The sequence below is a fragment of the Oncorhynchus mykiss genome, chromosome 19 (assembly GCF_057628025.1).
Source record: "Oncorhynchus mykiss isolate SJ-2025 chromosome 19, ASM5762802v1, whole genome shotgun sequence".
In the NCBI taxonomy this organism is placed as follows: domain Eukaryota; kingdom Metazoa; phylum Chordata; class Actinopteri; order Salmoniformes; family Salmonidae; genus Oncorhynchus; species Oncorhynchus mykiss.
Window position 1 is genome coordinate 63,769,977 of NC_143040.1, and position 19,406 is coordinate 63,789,382.

A 19,406-nucleotide genomic window follows, 5' to 3' on the forward strand; every position below is an offset into this window, starting at 1 on the left:
AATAGTACCCGCAAAACACCAGTCTCAACGTCAACAGTGAAGAGGCGACTCCGGGATGCTGGCCTTCTAGACAACGTTGCAAAGGAAAAGCCATATCTCAGACTGGCCAATAAAAATAAAAGATTAAGATGGACAAAATAACACAGACACTGGACAGAGGAACTCTGCCTAGAAGGCCAGCATCCCAGAGTCACCTCTTCACTGTTGATGTTGAGACTGGTGTAATGTACATTTTACTTGACACTGAAAACAGAATGCATTGAAGATTTTGCCAATAAAACTGAACAAATGTTTGCATATATTTAGCCATATAAATCCAGCGTAGCCACATGGTATTATAGTGAGGCACTGTGTGGAAAACATGAATAGGTATTCATGTGGCCTTAGCTCCTCAACTAAACCTACTATTGTTCTTTGTGGAGAAAATTATAGGGACAGACGACCACGGCAACAACATCCGAGGAGCCAAGTATTTAAACATGTGTTAACACTTAACTACCCATGTACACGCCTACTAAATTAGTTTAATTTGGAACTGGAGTCTAGGCACAGAGCCTATTGCACAGTACACGCTTTGACGTGAGTGAAATGGATGTGTGGAGGACTCTGCCTCCGTGCATGCGTTTGGCTTTGCTCTTTTTCTTCATGCATTTTGAAAGTGTGTCAACTTTCGAGCTTACATTGCTACACACCAACGATGCTCACGCTCGGATTGAGGAGAATAGTAGAGAGTCGGGTAAATGTAGCCCAGGTAGTCCTTGTTTTGGCGGAGTGGCCAGGAGGTTCACAAAAATAGCAGACATCCGGAGCAAAGAACGGAATGTGTTATTGCTGGATGCTGGCGATCAGTTTCAGGGTACTGTCTGGTTCAACTACTACAAAGGGGAGGAAGCTGCGTATTTCATGAACAAGCTTGGATATGATGCGATGGTAAGCCATTTCCATCAACCTTGATGAAATTGTGAATTAGGTATAGTACATTTTATCACACTTTATCTTTCTCAGTATCTCTCACACACACGCACAAGTACATACATACACACACACACACACACACACACACACACACACACACACACACACACACACACACTCACACACACACACACACACACACACACACACACACACACACACACACACACACACACACACACACACACACACACAGAGAGAGAGAGAGAGACAAAGAGCATGATCTGATATAATAATTCACATAATCATGTAGTGAGACATGTAACATTTATCTTTCCCTGGCTTTCAGGCATTTGGAAACCATGAGTTTGACAATGGAGTGGAGGGCCTGCTCCGCCCTTTTCTGCAGAAGGTGAACTTCACTGTTCTCAGTGCCAACATCAAGGCAGATGCAACACTCGCCCCAACTATCAATGGTTACTATCAACCCTACACAACATTCACGATGGGCTCTGAAATAGTGGCTGTGGTAGGTTACACCTCAGTGGAAACTCCAGTCTTATCCTTACCAGGTAAAATAGAGGGTTTGGTTGATGGATCATTTGATGGGTTGCTCGCTTAATCACTAGCTTATTCGAGGAATTTCAGGTCAAGTCACTCAGTTGTGTGACTCACCTTAAACTTTTCTATTGTGTACACTCCAGGTCCACACCTGATCTTTGAGGATGAGATCAAAGCCTTGCAGGTCCAGGTGGATAAACTGATCACTCTTGGTTACAATAAGATCATCGCCCTTGGTCACTCTGGATTTGACGTGGATATAGACATCGCCAAGCGAGTGAAAGGCGTGGACCTGGTCATCGGCGGACACACCAACACTTTCCTCTACACCGGTGCCCAATTATTCAGATGTTACATTGTCATAGCTCTGTGATTACAGCTCTAGATCATAAAAGAAAGTTGAACTATGTGGATGTGTAAACAGGGTCAATGTCCACTATGTCAGCTTTCACAAGTATCCTCTTGGGTTTTATCATATCAGTCACATTTTGGGAGTTTCTTGTTCAGCAAGGAAATACACTACCGTTCAAAAGTTTGGGGTCACTTAGTCCTTGTTTTTATAAGAAAAGCACATTTGTTGTCCATTAAAATAACATCAAATTGATCAGAAATATAGTGTATTTATTGTTAATGTTGTAAATGACTATTGTAGCTGGAAACGGCTGACTTTCTATGGAATATCTACATAGGCATACCGAGGCCCATGATCAGCAACCACCATTCCTGTGTTCCAACCGGCTGTAACCAGAATAGAAAGAGGAATGGGAGGACCCAACTGCACAACTGAGCAAGAGGACAAGTACATTAGAGTGTCTATTTTAAGAAACAGACGCCTCACAAGTCCTCAACTGGCAGCTTCATTAAATAGTACCCGCAAAACACCAGTCTCAACGTCAACAGTGAAGAAGCGACTCTGGGATGCTGGCCTTCCAGACAGAGTTGCAAAGAAAAAGCCATATCTCAGACTGGTCAATAAAAATAAAAGATAGGCAAAATAACACAGACACTGGACAGAGGAACTCTGCCTAGAAGGCCAGCATCCCGGAGTCGCCTCTTCACTGTTGATGTTGAGACTGTTGTTTAAAATAATAAACTTGGATTAGCTAACACAACGTGCTGTTGGAACACAGGAGTGATGGTTGCTGTTAATGGGCCTCTGTACGCCTACGTAGATATTCCACTAAAAATCAGCTGTTTCCAGCTACAATAGTCATTTACAACATTAACCATGTCTACACTGTATTTCTGATCAATTTGATGTTATTTTAATGGACAAAAAAATTGCTTTTCTTTCAAAAACAAGGACATTTCTAAGTGACCCCAAACTTTTGAATGGCAGTGTATGTTACAAACCAAATTGAGATATTGGCATAATTTGAATGAAGCACACACTGTTAAGTGTCAATGTAGCAGGTCAATGTTAAGACACAATGATAAAGTTCAAATGTGAAATAGTCAAGTGGGAGGAAGATAGATAACAGGCCTGTTTGTCATTGTAGGGAGTGTCCCATCTTCAGAGGTGCCGGCGGGTCCCTACCCCTTCACGGTGAGGTCTGAGGACGGGAGAGATGTCCCTGTGGTACAGGCTTTTGCCTTTGGGAAGTACCTGGGATACCTCAAGTTGGTCTTCGATAAATCTGGGAACGTGCTGAAGGCGAATGGAAACCCCATCCTGCTGGACAGCAGCATAGCCCAGGGTAAACTACTGGAAGAGTTGTGACTGACTATCTGGATCTGACTGATAACAATAGACATCAATATGCACTAGCCAACACAGTGGTTGTTTTGGCGGTGTCTGAGGTGGAACTGCGTGATAGCTGTCAAACCAGAAGAAGATCATTGTGTTAACTTATCGCGGACACTGCTATTGGATGCAACAAAACCACATGCGACTTTATATCAGAGAAATCCTATGCAGCCGCATTACAAGTTTGAACACTCAAATGCGTGATGTACTATTGTCTACACATCGATTTGACATATTTATATCATCGCTTGAGCCTACACCTTCTATTGAGGTTTTGAACTTTTAACACAGTAGAGATAATAGGGAGTATTATTTTTTTTTACACTCCCTTCCTATCAGCTCATACCGCAGTTACGCAGTTAGTTATCTCCTGCCACTGCCAAAACATCCACTATGCGGATGTCGGACAACGCAGGTTAACGCTCGATCTGATTGAATCGAGGCCTAACTGCAGTCATTGCTTTCCTCTTTCTTTTGTTGAACATTCATTCAAAGCCATGTTTTTACACTAAACAACATGACTCCTGTCTCTGTCTCTCAGATCCAGGTATCCTTGCTGATGTTGACGAGTGGAAGAAGAACTTGGCCCAGTACTCGTCTCAGTACGTGGGGAAAACCCTGGTGTATCTCAATGGAACCTTCAATGAGTGCCGGTTCCGAGAGTGCAACCTGGGGAACCTCATCTGTGACGCAATGGTGAGTATGTGGCAGACGCTTTCACCATGCGGAATATCATTCTCAGCCCAGGTGGAAGTATGTCAGTGTTCTGTCCATTACAGGTGGACTTGCCCCAGATTGAGGGCTTTCCCCTATACTGAAGTGTGTGACCATTGTGTTTCCACTGGCTCTTCTAGATTCATCACAATATCAAGTATGCAGATGAGATCCAGTGGAATCACGTCAGTTTATGCATCCTGAACAGTGGAGGCATAAGGACAGGAATAGATGAAAGTCACAAAAATGGTGTGTCATAACTCATAATTGGTTCATAAAGTGTTTTGAAAGTTCTGCCAACTAATTTAAGAATCCTTATATTACTAACTAAACAGTCATTTTAAAATGGAAAAATTAGCCACTTTACAGTGATGCCATTCATGACTTCAGAAATGAAGGTCCTCACTTCTACAGTGTGAGGCTGTCCTAATAAACTTCTACAGAGTAAGGCTGTCCATATTATGGACACCATACATTTATTCTACATTGCTTTCTCAAGGCACCATCACCATGGAGGAAGTTATATCAGTCTTACCATTTGGGGGCACTTTTGATCTGGTGCAGTTGAAGGGATCAACCTTGAAAAAGGCATTTGAAAACTCTGTCCGAAGATACGGGAGCAGCAGAGGAGAATTTCTTCAAGTTTCAGGTACCAGTCAATAAGTGATTATTTTGGGCACTGTGGTTTAAAAATATAATTGGAGGATATACTGTACATTATAGTTCTATTTTACATTCCTTTGAATGAAACAGCACTTCTGTAATACACTCACTGTGATCTTTATAGATTTGACTTAATTCCTTCCTGTACTTTTTGTATACAGTGTATTGACCAACAGGTTGTATTTTTGGATCCCACTGCTGCCACCAAATGTAAAGATTGATACTGAATCCCTTTCTGGCTGTTTCAACTTCCCAGGAATCCATGTGGAATACGACCTGTCACGGTCGGTGGGGGACCGTGTGACGTCCTTGAGCCTCCGCTGCTCTCAGTGCCGTGTGCCCAGATACGAATCTCTGGACCCAGACAGGCTGTACAAGCTGGTCCTACCATCCTACATCGCAGACGGAGGAGATGGTTTTACCATGATTAAGGAGGAGAAACTGAAACATGACACTGGTGAGTCCATTGGGCAGGGTGCGATGGTTTGAAGGTGCAAAGATACAGAACTTTCACATTGAAATGACCGTCTCTCATGGAGGATAGGGAATTATAAAACTGTTTGTTTGGATCCTAGATGCTGACTGGACAAGCAGCGTTCCAAACCATGCTGTATTGGTGGACACAGGCCCACTATGGCCACTAACAGTTCCATCTGAAAATGATCACTGCGCCTCATAAGAATATCATGTTCATGTGGCTGTCGAAACATCTCTTGTATTTATCTCAACTCGCACATTATTTCCCTTTGCTTCCAGACTAGCATTTATTTTGGTACAGCAGTACCAGTACCAGATCAATGTGGAGCTATATACAGGTATTACCAGTACCAGATCAATGTGGAGCTATATACAGGTATTACCAGTACCAGATCAATATGGAGCTATATACAGGTATTACCAGTACCAGATCAATATGGAGCTATATACAGGTATTACCAGTACCAGATCAAAGTGGAGCTATATCCAGGTATTACCAGTACCAGATCAATGTGGTGCTATATACAGGTATTACCAGTACCAAATCAATGTGGAGCTATATACAGGTATTACCAGTACCAGATCAATGTGGAGCAAAATACAGGTATTACCAATACCAGATCAATGTGGAGATATATACAGGTATTACCAGTACCAGATCAATGTGGAGCTATATACAGGTATTACCAGTACCAGATCAATATGGAGCAAAATACAGGTATTACCAGTACCAGATCAATGTGGAGCTATATACAGGTATTACCAGTACCAGATCAATGTGGATCTATAATATAGTCTAGTGAGTGTTTATATGGTGTGTATAAAGTCTGGTGAATGTGTGTATATGGTGTGTATATATAGTTACCGTTTTATAGTTACCGTTTTCCGAACTGTAGCAGAGTGAACAGTCTATTGCTTGGGTGGCTGGAGTCTTTGGCAATTTTTCAGGCCTTCCTCTGACACGGCCTGATATAGAGGTCCAGGATGTAGGGGGGCTCGGCCCCAGTGATGTACTGGGCTGTCCGCACCACCCTCTGTAGCGCTTTGCGATCAACGGCGGTGCAATTGCCATACCAAGCGGTGATGCAGCCAGTCAAGGTGCTCTTGATGGTAAAGCTGTAGAACGTTTTGAGAATCTATGGGCCCATGCCGAATCTTTTCAGTCTCCTGGGGGGGAAGAGGCACTGCCGTGCTCTCTTCACAACTGTGCGGGTGTGTGTGGACCATGTTAAGTCCTTAGTGATGTGGATGCCAAGGAACTTAAAGCTTTCGACCCGCTCGACAATAGCCCCATCGATGTGGATTGGTTAGGATACGTTCTTATATTCACTGTGAGGATGACATCATCAATGAGGACATCGTCAATGATGAAGCCTGTGGCTGTTGTGCTAAACTCCTCAATTTAATTACGTAGCAACATGCCCAAAAGAACTAACAACCAGATTTTTGTCTGGACTATATCTTCTTGTGGGAACCTAACAACGCCATTTACCTGTGACTGTATTCATGGCGCAGCACTTCCTGGTGTGCCTTATTGCTTAAATTATGTGACCTCTAATCATTACAATTCACCTCACTGAACATACCCGAGAAACAAAATTGTACAAAGTTAATTTGGAAAGTATTCAGACCCCTTGACTTCTTCCACATTTGCTATGTTACAGCCTTACTCTAAAATGGATTCAATCATTTTTTTCTCATTAATCTACACATAATACCCCATCATGACAAAGCAAAAAAAGGTTTTAGAAAATGTTGCAAAAAACTCAAATAGAAATACCTTATTTACATAGTAAATTCAGACTGTTTGCTGTGAGACTTGAAATTGAGCTCAGATGCATCCTGTTTCCGTTGATCATCCTTGAGATGTTTCTACAACTTGATTGGAGTCCACCTGTGGTAAATTCAATTGATTGGACATGATTTGGAAAGGCACACACCTATCTATATAAGGTCCCACAGTTGACAGTGCATATCAGAGCAAAAACCAAGCCATGAGGTCGAAGGAATTGTCTGTAGAGTTCCGAGACAGGATTGTGTCGAGGCACAGATACCAAAGGAAGGATACCAAAACATTTCTGCAGCATTGAAGGTCCCCAAGAACCAAGTAGCCTCCATCATTCTTAAATGGAAGAAGTTTGGAACCACCAAGACTCTTCCTAGAGCTGGCCGCCTGGCCAAACTGAGCAATCGGGGGAGAAGGGCCTTGGCCAAGGAGGTGACCAAGAACCTGATGATCACTCTGACAGAGCTACAGAGTCCCTCTGTGGAGATGGGATAACCTTCCAGAAGGACAACCATCTCTGCAGCATTCCACCAATCAGGCCTTTATGGTAGAGTGGCCAGACGGAAGCCACTCCTCAGTAAAAGGCACATGACAGACTGCTTGTAGTTTGCCAAAAGGCACCTAAAGGACTCTCAGGCCTTGAGTAACAAAATTCTCTGGTCTGATGAAAACAAGATTGAACTCTTTGGCCTGAATGCCAAGCGTCACGTCTGGAGGAAACCTGGCACCATACTTACGGTGAAGCATGGTGGTGGCAACATCATGCTGTGGGGATGTTTTTCAGCAGCAGGGACTGGGAAACTAGTCAGGATCGAGGGACAGATTAAACGGAGCAGAGTACAGCGAGATCCTTGATGAAAACCTGCTCCAGTGTGCTCAGGACCTCAGACTGGGGCAAAGGTTCACCTTCCAACAGGACAACGACCTTTAGAACACAGCCAAGACAACGCAGGATCAGCTTTGGGACAAGTCTCTGAATGTCCTTGAGTGGCCCAGCCAGAGCTCGGACTTGAACCCAATCAAACATTTCTGGAGAGACCTGAAAATAGCTGTGCAGCGACACTCCCCATCCAATCTGACAGAGCTTGAGAGGATCTACAGAGAATAATGGGAGAAACTCCCCAAATACAGGTTTGCCAAGCTTGTAGATCATACTCAAGAATAATCAAGGCTGTAATCGCTGCCAAAGGTGCTTCAAAAAGGTACTGAGTAAAGGGTCTGAATACTTATGTAAATCTGATATTTCAGTTTTTCTTTTTTAGAAATGTGCAAAAATTCCTACAAATCTGTTTTTGCTTTGTCATTATGGGGTATTGTGTGTAGATTGATGAGGGGGTAAAGACAAGTTAATCCATTTTAGAAAAAGGCTGTATCGTAACAAAATGTGGAAAAAGTCAAGGGGTCTGAATACTTGCCAAATGCACTGTATGTACTGAAGCCTGGTTGGTAGTGAAATTGAATGAAAAATAGGAATAAATAACCCCTGTGCCTCATTATAAATTACAAATAGGCTCATAACGTAACTTTTCTGGAGGACAAATATCCAAATGAAAAGTCTCAAATGAGAAATCAATGTTCTCTGTTTTCTGAAAATACCTTTGAGTTGTAGTAACCTCAATTTAATGGGCCGTTGGACGTGGCTGGCTCATCTGGTGAGCATCTGTGTCAAGGTTATGACAAAACACTAGTTTAGGAGACCATGGTGTCATCCTCCTCGATTTGACTAGCAACATCCCTATGAGCAAAAGATGTTGATTTAGTTGAAAATACATATTATCAGCATCTTGTGCTCACTGGGATACAGCTAACTAAGTCGTTTTCCTGATGACCAACAAGCAACCTTTAAAGTTACATTCAGTGTTACATTAGAATTGGTTGCCATTCAGTGTTACGTTAGAATTAGTTATCATTCAGTGTTATATTAGAAAATGTTCACATACATGGTCTGGTGTATGTCCGACCAGTGAGTGTCACTCAAGAGTAACAACAGGTGTTACCATGAATTAGCATTTTGTGAACTCTGGGCCTGTTAAACACTTCAGAAATGTTTCCCAGACCCAAAGTAAATCTTTTACAGAAGCATATTACTGTACGTACAATCTAAACAACCTTTCTTTAAACATTTTTCGTACATGTAAAAATACTCTATTTGTCCTCTAAAAGCTAAAACACTGCACAGATGAAGGCATTGACTCTGCTGCTGTAACACTGTATATGACATTACATTACAGAGAAGATTAAATAAAAGGCCTTCAACTTCCAGAAAATATCTGTGAAAAAAGTATCCTAGTTATATGAACTCGTAAGCACCCATTATTACTTCATGAGTACAGGCTTAAAATACTTGTTGACTGTGCTTATTGCGTATTGCATGTCATACAGGCTTAAAAAATATGCCATTACAATGCAGTAAACATATTCACAGAGGGTTCAAATGATCTTGTTAACCAACATGGTTTTAACTAATATTGGTTGTGGCAACCTTGATGCCTTACCTCAAGCCATACAGTGAGTGAATACCATAGTACATGTAAAAAAATAAATAAAGAATCTATAACCCTGCTATAGCAACAGAGGATTAAACTCATATTTTCTATACTATCGCCTATAGGTGATCTGGACATCTCGGTTTTCGCCAACTACATCAAGGAGATGAAGAGGGTGTACCCAACTGTGGAGGGCCGCATCAAGTTCAGAAACTCATCCGTGGCGGCTGGGGCCAACTGTCTGACTTTGTTACTGCTAGGCCTGATGTGGGCCCTGTCCACAAGTTTATGAGAGATTATTTCCAGAAGATCACAATATGGCAGGTTTCTGTGGTGATGTGTCACATATTTCAATTTTTCTAAAATGGCTGCTGTTTATGAGAAAGAGTATTATACTATTTCAAGAAATAATGTATTTATATTTGCATTACTACAGTATATAGTAATGCAGGGTAGCCTAGTGGGGGCGGCAGGGTAGCCTAGTGGTTAGAGCGTTGGACTAGTAACCGAAAGGTTGCAAGTTCAAACTCCCGAGCTGACAAGGTACAAATCTGTCATTCTGCTGTTCCTAGGCCATCATTGAAAATAACAATTTGTTCCTAACTGACTTGCCTAGTTAAATAAAGGTAAAATAAATATGCAGGTACATACAGGCAAGTGACACGAAAACTGCCAATGTTTTTTTTTGTTTTGTCACTTTTATAGAGTCATGTATATTTGTATTTTATTGTTGTTGTAATTTAGCCGTATTGATTGACATATTTGTGAAAGTTAATGAAAGCAAAATATTTTAGGTTAAAACCTTTTGATACTCTCAGACCTCTTAAAGATTTAGTAGATGAAGAGCTGGTGCATGTCAGATGTGTATTTTGCATGCAGGATATGCAGCAGAGTGCCTTCAGAAAGTATTCATACCCCTTGACTTCTTCCACATTTCGTTGCGTTCCAGCCTGAATTTAAAATGAATTAAATAGATTAAGTCAATTGGTATGAATACTTTCTGAATGCACTGTACAGTAACTCTGACTGTCCTGTGTGTTCGGGGGAGGTGTTGTGTTTCCACTGAAGTGATGACAGTTCCGATGAAGGAATCTAAAGAATTCTCACCATTTAGCTCTAAGGCAAGCCAAATAATATCATGGAAAAACCCATGGCATTAAAACATCACTATTTCCAAGTCTTTCCGGAAAGGCAGGACTGCAAGCTGCCAATGACAGCGGCAGAGTGCAGACTAAAATGAGTCATGGCTCTGAACATGCGCATGTTTACTTCATGATAATTATAGGCCTATAAGGGCACAAGGCGAGACCCAAATGCAGACACAGGAGGCAGATGGTAAAGCTCCGATATTTATTATAACAAAGGGAGTAGGCAAAGGCAGGTCGGGGACAGGCGAGAGTTCATAACCCAGGTCAGAGTCCAAACAGTACCAGGCGATAGGCAGTCTCAATGCCAGGCCAGGCAGAGGTCAGAAACCAGATCGAGTCCAAAACAGCACAAGGGGATAGGAAGGCTGTTGGTCAGAACAAGCAGAGTGGTCAGGCAGGCGGGTTCGGAGTCAGTACAGGCAAGGGTCGAAACCAGGAGGACTAGAAACAAACAGAGACTGGGAAAAATAGGAGCTTGGAAAACCGCTGGTTGACTTGGCAAACAAGAGGAACTGGCACAGAGAGACAGGAAACACAGGGATATATACACCGGGGATAATAAGCGACACCTGGAGGGGGTGGAGACAATCACAAGGACATGTGAACCAGATCAGGGTGTGACAAGGCCAGACAAGAAACGATATGGGGAGGTTTACAAAAGCAGCGACCAAGTTTGATTAATGAGTCTTCAGACGTTTTTATTTTATTATCACAATCATGTTTAGTCACAACCCCTTTTCAGTATTATTGTTTTATGAATCAGTAAAAATGATCACAAGTGCAGCGGTATGAGTGGTTTAAGTGCTGTATATACAGTTTATTCCAACAACATGCAGCAGATGAAGCAGAGACTAAAGCCAGACAATCCTCTTGCCACGTCCATGGAGCCATGTTAGAAGCAGCCTCCTGCTGTCCCTGCTGCTGGTTGTAAAAACCCCCCACATCAAATCCACATGTACAATGTATGTATTAACACTGAAGGCTGTAAAGCCCAAACATCTGTATGCTGATGCAGTGAAAATAATTAAAAACATTGAATAATGAAGTAAGCTTTAGGTGACACATTTTTGAGTGTGGACCCACTACACATTTGTGTTTGTATTAACAATGATGGAATGATTATAGGATGAATGTTCTGCTTTATCAGTCAGTAGAGCCATACATCAGCATTTCAATAAAGTGAATTAAACATTGAAAAGTATTGTCTGGAAAAGTTGTGTGAATCAAATGACATGTTCCAACACAGCTACTAGAGTCTCCTAGCAGACATGCAGGTGCCTCACTTTCAAGAAGTTACATTGAAATAATCATAACATAACTCATCAATTTACCTTGTTCAGTTCAGGAAACAGTTCTAATAGAACCAGGTCCAGTCAACTGAGGAAAATAGACGCAAATGAATACAAACTCTGACACATCCTAATCTGGTCTTTTCATCACTGAACTGAAATGTGTTTACTTCTGTTTAAATCATACAGTACAGTCAAACAGCCCTTAAAAGTTGTTGATGAATTGTGGTAAACTATGTTGTGCAGTGTACTGCACTGAATACCCTGGGTGCCATACTTACTAGGGGTGTATAATATTTGTGCATCTAACTTTTCACATACTGTACATAAAGTAGACCCCTTCCACAGTGATCATCTTCATGAAGTAGTTCTGGTTGTGTTTCTTCTCTGCTCTCTCCGATCGGTTGGCATTGTTCTTGAACAGGTCATTGAAGAGCTAGGGAGTTCAAAACAAACATCACTTTAAAATGCAGTGGAGAAGATTACAACATGAAATAAAACTTCCAGCAATGGCAATGCATTTCTAGGATCGTTTCTCATTTGGCTGGGCGATCAAATGTCTCTCCTAACTAAAAACACTTGTCAGCTGAGGTAGGCAGTTCTCTGCTGCCAATGACTGGAACGAATAGCAAAAATCACTGAAGCTGGAGACTCATATCTCCCTCACTAACTTTAAGCATCAGCTGTCAGAGCAGCTCACAGATCACTGCACATAGCGCATCTGTAAATAGCCCATCCAACTACCTCATCCCCATATTGTTATTGTTATTTATTTATTTTGCTCCTTTGCACCCCAGAATCTCTACTTGCACATTCATCTTCTGCACATCTATCACTCCAGTGTTTAATTGCAATTACTTCGCCACTACGACCTATTTATTGCCTTACCTCCATAATCTTACCTCATTTGCACACACTGTATATAGATTTTTTTCCTATTGTGTTATTGACTGTATGTTTGTTTATTCCATGTGTAACTCTGTGTTGTTGTTTGTGTCGCACTGCTTTGCTTTATCTTGGCCAGGTCGCAGTTGTAAATGAGAACTTGTTCTCAACTGGCCGACCTGGTTAAATAAAGGTGAAATAAAAATAAATAAAAAAAGGCGTGTGGGAGTCTGTGTGCCAGACACAGGTCGGAAAAGTATTAGTTTCCCTTTCAAATATGTTGCGTGCATTTGATTTAACTTCCCCAGTTTAATGGAACCAATGGAAAAGTGCAAAGTCCAACCTAAAAAAAACAGAAAGTAAACAAATACTATTTAGATCCAGCTGTGGTGTGTGTGACCACCTTCCTGTCATTCTCTGACATGGGACTGAGGATGGTCAGCTCTGGCAGGCTGGGTTTGGGGCTTGGGTAATTCACAAAGGACTGGCGGAATGGCTCCAAATACTGGCCTTTCTGAGATGGAAAAAACACAGAGGAGATTCCTTATACGTTACCGGCCAGTTTATTAGGTTCACCCATCTAGTACCGGGTCGGACCCCCCTTTGCCTCCAGAACAGCCTGAATTCTTTGGAGCATTCTACAAGATGTCGGAAACGTTCCACAGGGATGTTGGTCCATGCTGACATCACGCAGTTGCTGCAGATTGGACAATGTTACATTCATGCTGCAAAAAGCCCATTCCATTTCATCCCAAAAATGCTCTATTGGGTTGAGGTCTGGGGACTGCGCAGGCCGCTCAAACTGAACTCACTGTCATGTTAGACAACAAAAAATTCCGCTCCTCAATTGTCCATTGTTGGTCGTCTGCTGCAATAGCCCATGTGACAAAGATTGATGAGTTGTGCGTTCCAAGATGCTGTTCTGCGCCATTATTTATCTGTTTGTGGCCCAACTGTTAGCTTGCACAATTCTTGCCATTCTCCTTCGACCTCTCTCATCAACTAGCTGTTTTCGCGCACAGGACTGCCGTTGACTGGATGTTTTTGTTTGTCGCACCATTTTCGGTAAACCCTAGACACTGTCGTGCGTGTTTGTAGGAGCCATCCATTTTTGTGAACGGGGTGGTGGAGCTCATGAACTGAGAAAGTTTGATCTAAAACAGTTACATTTGTTATGTTACACTGGAGACATTGGATCCCTGCTCTTCCTATTTATTTAAACTGGCGTACTATAATAACATAGCTGACATGAGTTATAGGTAGATTCCACAGGCATGTTGGGCTTACATTCTTAAAGGACTATTAAAGGAATTTACAGGAGGCTGCTGATGGGAGGACGGCTCATAATAATGGCTGGAATGGAATCGAACGCATGGAAGCCATGTGTTTGATAACATTCCATTTCTTCCGTTCCAGCCATTACTATGAGCCCGTCCTCCCCAATTAAGGTGCCACCGGCCCGCCTGTACCGGGAATTATTTTACCATGATGCCCCAACAGCATTCTTTCCCCACCAAAGTCGAAAAAGCATGATGTACTTATTTTATCAGTTGTCTAGGCACTGAGTTTATGGTCAAAGGAGTTCAACAGGAGAGCAGGTTGTGAGAGATGCTATTAACATAGAACCGCACAAGACCGCACAAACAGATCTGGGACCAGGCTACTTGGCCAGTGTTGCATACCTAGATTGACATCAGGCAGCATCTTGTCCACGAACTGAGTCCAGAATGTGAGGAGATGGGAAGTCTGCCAGCAGCTGACTGTTGCTCAGCTCTGGGTCCTGGAGCAGTTTCTGGAAGATAGCCAACAATATTCACTTTGTTTACAGATTCATAGAGGGCTGACAGAATAGCACTTTGTTATTAATTTAGAACAATGGAACTTGAGAGACTGGAAACAGTGCAGGGTAAACCACAGTAAGCCTATATTTGGGGTTCAGTGGTAGATTTTGACCACACCAGCCCTGGGATTTGAGCCATCGACCTTTTGGTTACTAATCCACCTCTCTAACCTCTACACTTACGGCAGCCACTACATAAGCTGGTAGGTATTCATATGGTGACAGACCACAAAGCTATTTCTGAAGAATGATCTATTTTGTTTTACTGGTGCAGTGTGAAGTTGCCCCTAGAAGCTGATCAGCTGATCATTTTCCTCACTAATGGTTAAGGTTATGGTTGGGGAGCGGAAGTTGATCCTAGATCTGTACCTAAGGGACACTTCACCCCAGAGCTTGTTTACTCCATAATGACTACCTGGATGTACTCCTGGAACTTCTTGGTACCAGAACACATTAAAAAACAATGTTATAATAAACCATTGCTTGCTTTGAATTCACAAAGGATCTCAGAGTAGGAGTGCTGATCTAGGATCAGGTTCCCCCTCTCTAGTTAATCGCAATCATTACAATCTGATCCTATATCAGCATGCCTACTCCAACACTATTGTGAATACAGGCACAGGCTTGTGTGGAACGGCACAGAACTGCAGCAAGGTTAAAGGGGAAACACATTGCAAAGGACCACTGTGATTGAGTGACATATACAGGAAGTACTGTAATAAACTAGTACAGGATCTAAAATAGGATATGTATTCACTGACAACAGCTCTAGTAGGGGTAAAATACAGCTAGAATGGGAAATATCTAGCGCATCAGCTACGGAAGACTCTGGGAGAAGAATAATAAGAGCAATATACTGAGGTTCAAGTCTGCTGAGCAATGCTGTGGGAATTATGAGGATGAAATAGTCAGAGGGCAGTGGTCTCTGCCAGTGAATCACACATTTGATCACACAACATTACATATTTTCTTAGCAGATACCCTTAAATGATAATCCTGCTTGAAATGAATAACAGCAAAACAAGTAACTTTGACAACTTTGTAAGTTCACTAATGATCTTGAAAGGAGTTAGTCTCAGAGCTCCTTTGAATGGATATTTCTGAATATTTTCCCCATTCACCTTTGTACAAAGAAAGAAACAAATCATGGTATTGAATAAGCAAATGTATAGGCCAGTAAATCAACATACGTTGTACAGAACAGATCTTGATTCACAAAATTGACTGTGTGCCTTCGTAACTAATCCTGGATCCCCACTGCCACCCAGGGGCCACACACTGTACAACCTACCATGTCGTCCTCTGCCTCCACCAGGGCGTAGGAGGGCAACATGGCTCCCTCCATGGTGGTGGGCTAGAACAGGCTGCACGTTTTAGTTTTTGCCGTAGCACTACACAACTGATTCAAATAACCAACTCCTCATCAAGCTTTGATTATTTGAATTACCTGTGTGGTGCTAGGGTGTGTGTCCTGACCTCGTCGTTGTGGCAGAACATGGGGGTGAAGACGTTGTCCAGCAGGAACAGGAAGTGCTCGTAGGCCTCGTACAGGCAGCGTACGGTCTGCAGCTTCACCACCTGCCCGCTTGGCCCTGTTCAGGGGTATCTTCGGATGGGGCCACAGTGTCTCCCGACCCCTCCTGTCTCAGCCTCCAGCATTTATGCTGCAGTAGTTTGTGTCGGGGGGCTAGGGTCAGTCTGTTATATCTGTAGTATTTCTCCTGTCTTATCCGGTGTCCTGTGTGCATTTAAGTTTGCTCTCTAATTCTCTCTCTCTTTTTATCTCTTGGAGGACCTGAGCCCTAAGACCATGCCTCAGGAATACCTGGCCTGATGACTCCTTGCTGTCCCCAGTCCACCTTGCTGTGCTGCTCCAGTTTCAACTGTTCTGCCTGTGGCTATGGAACCCTGACCTGTTCACTGGACGTGCTACCTGTCCAAGACCTGCTGTTTTCAACTCTCTAGAGACAGCGGGAGCTGTAGAGATACTCTGAATGATCAGCTATGAAAAGCCAACTGACATTTACTCCTGAGGTGCTGACCTGTTGCACCCTCGACAACCACTGTGATTATTATTTTTTGACCCTGCTGGTCATCTATGAACATTTGAACATCTTGGCCATGTTCTGTTATAATCTCCACCTGGCACAGCCAGAAGAGGACTGGCCACCCCTCATAGCCTGGTTCCTCTCTAGGTTTCTTCCTAGGTTCTGGCCTTTCTAGGGAGTTTTTCCTAGCCACCGTGCTTCTACACCTGCATTCCTTGCTGTTTGGGGTTTTAGGCTGGGTTTCTGTACAGCACTTTGTGACATCAGCTGATGTAACAAGGGCTTTATAAATACATTTGATTGATTGATGAGGACCTCAGCAACTGGAGAGAGAAACACATATCAGCATGACTTAACAAACCTGCCATTTGTAAAAATGAATATTCTGCTTAGAAAACTGTTCATATGGGGCTCCCGGGTGGTACAGCGGTCTAAGGCACTGCATCTGGGCTAGAGGTGGCACTACAGACCATGGTTCGATTCCAGACTGTATCACAACCAGCCGGGATTGGGAGTCCCATAGGGTAGCGCACAATTGGCCCAGCGTCGTTAAGGTATGGCCAGGGTAGGCCGTCATTGTAAATAATAAATTGTTCTTAACTGACTTGCCTAGTGAAATAAAGATTCAATACAATAAATAAAAAATAAACAGGAAGGGATTACCTGTACTTCAAAACCCCTTCTTTTTTTGCCGTTGCATAACAGTTTAAAATAACATGACCCCAGGCCTTACCAGCAGCAGACAGGCTGCTCTAGCAGACTTGTTGCACCATGTAAACCCTTCAACTTCGCAGACATGTCCTCTCAGTGCCACTTGACACCAATTTACATTTTCATAAGTGTCACTTGGTGATAAGTAAGTCACCACAGACAGAGGAAGACAAGAGTGGTGAATGAGAGGGAGGAACTACAACCAGTGCTATAGCTAATTAAGGAATGTGTATACAGTGTGAAATAAATACATCTTTAATTCGCCTATTAGAGGGCTAGGTGAACTCAGTACCTTATTTCCTGTGTAATGAAGGGCAGAAGGGAGGGGAATCAAGACTTGGACCTGGTCCAGAAACAACCCTTCCCCCTTCGGTAAACAACCCCTTCCCCTTTGGTGATTGCAGATTTTAAGCCTTCAATTTTGACTGGAGAGTTTCTGCCATATTGCTTTCACTTATCCATTTCCTTCAGATTTCTAAACACCGAAGGAATAGAGGCTAGGGGGGTTGTTTCTGGGCCAGGACATAGAGATACAATAGACTGAAAACTATCTGGGATATAGGTGAATGGCCAAAGCCTTACCCACCGTGAGGCAGAACTGGAGCACGTGCACTGCACCCTCCAGCGTGAGGAAGTTCATGAAGCAGAAGAGCAGGTCCTGCTGCTCCCTGATCTTCAGCTGTAGCTTCAGCACTTGAGAGACTTGCTTGGCAATGTAAACATGTTTCCCATGACAATAAAGCCCTTTCAATTCAAATGAATTGAGAGAGGGTTATCAGACCTAGGAGGAAAATAGTTGTAGGGAAGGGCAGTATTTGGGAGAAGAGGAAGGAGGGAGGGGTTACTAAGCTACTTACAGAGGGCTTCTTGTTGCAAACGTCACAGTAGTTGTGCAGTAAGGGAACCAAGGTTGAGCTAGGCTCTATGGCGGCCTTGGGAGGAAAGTTGTCTATGAATATGAGAAGCAAATGGTTCATGGAGTCCTAAAATGGGAATGAGAATTTATTTATAATGGCCCATTTTGGCTTGTTTAAGTCCTGGGAGAGACAGCAAATCAAGCCTGAAAACAACCTTTTTCTATGTGAATCAGAATATAAATAATCTCTGATGTGTCAATGAAACATTTTACAGGTTAAATATTATTAAGGTAAAAAAATCTGATCACTAGAATAGTTTAAAGCCTGTTTTATCTTTTGAGTTCGGCGTACAAGCACAGCAGCAACAAAATGCAGAGTCACTCAGCTCATCCTCAAACACCTCATCATCTGTAATATCCCTTCACTGGTGAAAACAACCAGGTCATATGTCTATGCATACAAATATTTAATGCAACATGAAGCACTACTTTAGAGGAATACAGTAACACACCTGAGGTGCGTTCAACAAGGTAAATAGTTAGCTAACATATTCCATTTGTTTTGTGTTAGCCGCTAACAGTCTGAAGGGCATAGAAGATAGTGTGCGGCGAACAATGGTGTGTTCATAAATTCACTCTGGGTTGTCAGAAAAAGCTCAGAGTGTGCTCTGGGCGTTTGTAAATTCACTGCGTTGTCAGATTGTCCTCAGAGGTTTTGGCCCTCGGAGTGTTCCGAACGTGCTCTGGAACCTCTAGCCGAGGAGTAGGGTTGATCCGAGGATTCTGACCTCACAACGGCAGTCAAGCACCCAATATAACCGGCTAAAGTTAGCTAGCTTGCTAGCTACTTTCAGACAAATGAGAGAACACCCCACTCTGGCCATTTTTCTCACCCTAGCAGAGCTGGTTAGGCTGTTTATGTTATCTAATGCGTTGGTGACTGTAACTGTGCTGCTGGAAACAATTGAATTTCTGTTTTTTGCCAGAAGTTTATTGACACTGGTCATATTCAACAGGTGTTGCGCGTTTGTAAATTCAGTTATTTTGTACTCTTGCACACAGATGAGAGTCCTCTGAAATCGGAATAGATACAGTGCCTTGCGAAAGTATTCGGCCCCCTTGAACTTTGCGACCTTTTGCCACATTTCAGACTTCAAACATAAAGATATAAAACTGTATTTTTTTGTGAAGAATCAACAACAAGTGGGACACAATCATGAAGTGGAACGACATTTATTGGATATTTCAAACTTTTTTAACAAATCAAAAACTGAAAAATT

At 42.6% G+C, this 19,406-nt stretch overlaps 1 protein-coding gene and 1 long non-coding RNA gene across 5 annotated transcripts; one reads left to right on the plus strand and one right to left on the minus strand.

Annotated features, from left to right (window-relative positions):
- Positions 1 to 536: 536 nt before the first annotated feature.
- On the plus strand, positions 537 to 11,695 carry LOC110498125 (snake venom 5'-nucleotidase). Of its 3 annotated transcripts, none has more exons than XM_021574721.3 (9): positions 537 to 930; positions 1,265 to 1,487; positions 1,620 to 1,808; positions 2,976 to 3,173; positions 3,765 to 3,919; positions 4,078 to 4,186; positions 4,437 to 4,586; positions 4,857 to 5,057; positions 9,475 to 11,695. In XM_021574721.3, exons 1-9 carry the CDS (start codon positions 589 to 591, stop codon positions 9,639 to 9,641), a joined length of 1,734 nt encoding a protein of 577 aa, XP_021430396.1. In that variant the 5' UTR covers positions 537 to 588; the 3' UTR covers positions 9,642 to 11,695. The 3 variants fall into 3 exon arrangements, with proteins under 3 accessions (XP_021430396.1, XP_090067626.1, XP_090067627.1); XM_090211500.1 differs by having other exon boundaries at positions 542 to 930; positions 5,176 to 11,695; XM_090211501.1 differs by having other exon boundaries at positions 542 to 930; positions 1,265 to 1,391.
- Positions 11,696 to 11,828: 133 nt separating this feature from the next.
- On the minus strand, positions 11,829 to 16,090 carry LOC149975262 (uncharacterized). 2 transcript variants are annotated; one of them, XR_016489040.1, is made up of 4 exons: positions 15,959 to 16,090; positions 14,354 to 14,463; positions 12,108 to 12,222; positions 11,829 to 11,874 (listed from the first exon to the last, which is right to left on the minus strand). It is a non-coding gene; the product is annotated as an uncharacterized LOC149975262 (long non-coding RNA). The 2 variants fall into 2 exon arrangements; XR_016489039.1 differs by lacking the exon at positions 11,829 to 11,874 and having other exon boundaries at positions 12,088 to 12,222.
- Between the last annotated feature and the right edge of the window lie 3,316 nt (positions 16,091 to 19,406).

What these genes read in the sequence shown, in the direction of transcription:
- LOC110498125 (XM_021574721.3), top strand. Translation starts at nt 589, where the DNA reads ATGGATGTGTGGAGGACTCTGCCTCCGTGCATGCGTTTGGCTTTGCTC. An exon ending in AGATGAAAGTCACAAAAATG is followed by an intron (nt 4,187 to 4,436) that starts GTGTGTCATAAC and finishes TGCTTTCTCAAG; the next exon opens with GCACCATCACCATGGAGGAA. An exon ending in AGAATTTCTTCAAGTTTCAG is followed by an intron (nt 4,587 to 4,856) that starts GTACCAGTCAAT and finishes TCAACTTCCCAG; the next exon opens with GAATCCATGTGGAATACGAC.